The sequence below is a fragment of the Ochlerotatus camptorhynchus genome, unplaced genomic scaffold, assembly GCF_037179485.1.
Source record: "Ochlerotatus camptorhynchus isolate MF236.1 unplaced genomic scaffold, CSIRO-AGI_Acam_v1.1 ptg000432l, whole genome shotgun sequence".
Classification (NCBI taxonomy): domain Eukaryota; kingdom Metazoa; phylum Arthropoda; class Insecta; order Diptera; family Culicidae; genus Ochlerotatus; species Ochlerotatus camptorhynchus.
The window spans coordinates 4288094-4290877 of record NW_027040918.1 but is presented as its reverse complement, the minus strand read 5'-3'; the positions used below and the strand labels follow the sequence as shown (position 1 = coordinate 4290877).

The following is a 2784-nucleotide window of genomic DNA, read 5'->3' as shown; positions in this document are numbered from 1 at the left end:
TTCACAGTTTTTGTCAAAAACCGGTAGAAATCACCGAACCGACGACAACGAAATCGCAAGCACAAATTCCAAAAGCGAAGATCCGGTTCGAAGGACCAAATTTTATGTAGAATATTTCGAATTTGGATAGATGTGCTTCGATTTTTGGGCGAAAGAACGACACTTTATTTCTGAGCTCCCTGAGTATACTCGATGATATTCAGATGTGATGCAATAGGATGTTTATTGGCAACTTAACTTCAAACTCTACTGCTATCGGGTTTTATTGATCTGCGGGAAGATGGTCAAAGTAGTAATGTGCGATAACGATCGGCTCATAGATCGGAAACTGCGATGGTCTGATAAGGGATGCATATGAGCAAAAGCGAGATGACTACTGATAAGAAATTCGAGCATTCTTAACCTTCCATAAATTACGCTACGCGGTAACACTAAGCAAAACATTCATCAAAGGAAAACTGGAATGTAGTCTTACTTCAAGAACCATGAACTTATGAAAGTAGGATCTTAGGAATGGCAACTAGACTGATGCAAATTTTGAAATCTTAGCTCCACAGTGCTCAAGCGGTTCCAAATTGGGTCCTGATTAGCCTCCCAAAACTTAAACTCATTTATTAAGAAACTGACTTGGCACAAACATTATGAAGTCGAATAGAGCACAAAAATCATGGCTACTTTGTACTTTGCCTCTCGTTAAGTTAGTACTACATCGACATTTCCTTCCCTATCCCTAGTAACGGTAAAGATGGGTGTGGCCGGGAATAGTGACAGTCATGCTGTTCTTATTATTGTTGAATTAAGATTTGAATCGATATTTACTCCCCAGCATTATTGCTGAAAGCAGTCTGGCTGGAAATTTCTAAAGAGATGTGAATGTCGGTAGTATCCAATCTATGAAATATACCGTAACAATGCTAACGCTATAATTCAAAAACGAAAAGACATAAGAATCCCCCGAATATTCCTGTATTTTGCATCTATCATTTACTCGAAAATTTGGTGGATTTTCTTAACAGACTTCACACTTTTCCCTACATTCATGTTGTTTCAAGAACGGTGGAAAAACATGCTCGCGCAACGAATTCAAAGATGGGATTGGATTTGTGTATTTTTTAGCTTTTGACATGAATTGCTGACAACTAATTACCCAACAGTTTGCTATGTGTATTTAATTAATGAGAAATTTCCGCCTTGTTCACAGGTACATAAGTACCCGTAAACACGCAACCATATGAACAAAACCCACAACCATCATGACCTTCCCTCCATTGCCGTAACCATGGACCGACAAAATACAGCCTGCTTTGTCGTGGCGATTCTCGCATTGTCCGCTCAAACCATCGACTCTGCGGTAATAAATTGACATTTGCCTTTGCTTCTCTTCTATCAAACCACCTTTGTACCAACTTCCAGCTATATGACATCTCCATCGATTCCTTCGAGCCGTACTCGGGAACTGATCCGAGCTTCATAGACTACGGAACATTGCGGGTGTCCAAGAAAAGCCGAAATCTCTTCGTCATAGATGGGCAATTCGAGTTCTTTGAAAACATGGACGATGATACCCGGGTAAGTCTGCAGAATAATGGTAACAGAACACAAGATTTCTGATCATTTCCAACGGCGGCAGTGCGTCTTTCAAATCAACCTGGGAGACAACTCCCAACCCGTGATGTCGGGAAACTCGGGTTTTTGCGAAGCAATGGATGTCGATGGGAAGGTGATGGAGACACTGCGGCAGCTGTCCAACCTGCCCGGCAAAGGCGATTGTCCATTTCCAAAGGGAAAGTACCACATCGATAAGTATGAACTGAATCAGAGCCAACTGCCACCGATGGTTCCCCCGGGCAAGTACACCCTCGAAGTACAAATGGTGCAGAATGATAAGATCAAAGGAGGCTATAAATTGCGAGTTACTATTAAGTAGGATGTATTGTGGGTGTTTTGAAAATTGACCATAGTAGTAGTAGCAATAATAAAGTATAAATGCTACGGTAATGATTGCCGTGCGAGGTTTCATTCATTTCCAAAATCGCTTTCATATTGATGCTCATTATACGACACCCGCATTCACAAACAAGTGCTAATATTAACAACATGATCGCTGGAAGAGTTTTGCTGCTCCACGTTTGCTCCATTTTCGTAATCCACGTGATGGTAAGGTTTCAAATATATTGAGTTTCAATCAAACTAATGTGAGCCATATTTTAAGGCTGACAAAATTATCCAACTGCAATCCTTTATAGTGGACCCGAAGTGTGAGAAAACCCTCATTCTGCTCAATAACCTACAAATTCGACGACCAAAGCCGAATCAAACGCAGCTACTGGGTAATATCACTTTGCAGCAAACCATTGGACCGCAGCTAATTCTATCGGCAGTTCTATGGCGCTTGGATCCGAGGGGACCGAAAGAAATGGCAGACCTTTACGAGGCTGTTTGTGACCATATTAGGACTCCGCATATTTGGACTGTTTCAGCCCGTCCAGCACTCCAGAAATGTCCAATTCCCAAAGGGAAGTATTCCATTACAGGATTCACCATATCCCCGTCATACATGCAGTACCTTGGACCGATGAATTACAGCATCGAAAGTGCAGTTATGCGCAATGGGCAGAAACTTTGCGGTGCCGCGTTGAATTTTGCGGTTGTGGAAAAATAAATGACCAGTGCAGTTGTTTCCTGGGATGTGTTAAATATACGAATAATGGTATGCCCAGACAGATAGTATCGTACATTGCTACAATTTAAATCAATATCACATAAAATAATAGCATACGTCGC

General features: G+C 41.5%; 1 protein-coding gene across 1 annotated transcript; it reads left to right on the top strand.

The window, feature by feature from the left end:
* Window positions 1–1279: 1279 nt before the first annotated feature.
* Window positions 1280–1927, top strand: LOC135711323 (uncharacterized). Its single transcript, XM_065234112.1, has 3 exons — window positions 1280–1351; window positions 1414–1569; window positions 1631–1927. Exons 1-3 carry the CDS (start codon window positions 1280–1282, stop codon window positions 1925–1927), a joined length of 525 nt encoding a protein of 174 aa, XP_065090184.1.
* Window positions 1928–2784: the final 857 nt, after the last annotated feature.

Coding starts and splice junctions, on each gene's coding strand:
- LOC135711323 (XM_065234112.1), top strand. CDS start 1,280: ATGGACCGACAAAATACAGCCTGCTTTGTCGTGGCGATTCTCGCATTG. Junction 1,352..1,413: donor CTCAAACCATCGACTCTGCG/GTAATAAATTGA, acceptor ACCAACTTCCAG/CTATATGACATCTCCATCGA. Junction 1,570..1,630: donor ACATGGACGATGATACCCGG/GTAAGTCTGCAG, acceptor CAACGGCGGCAG/TGCGTCTTTCAAATCAACCT.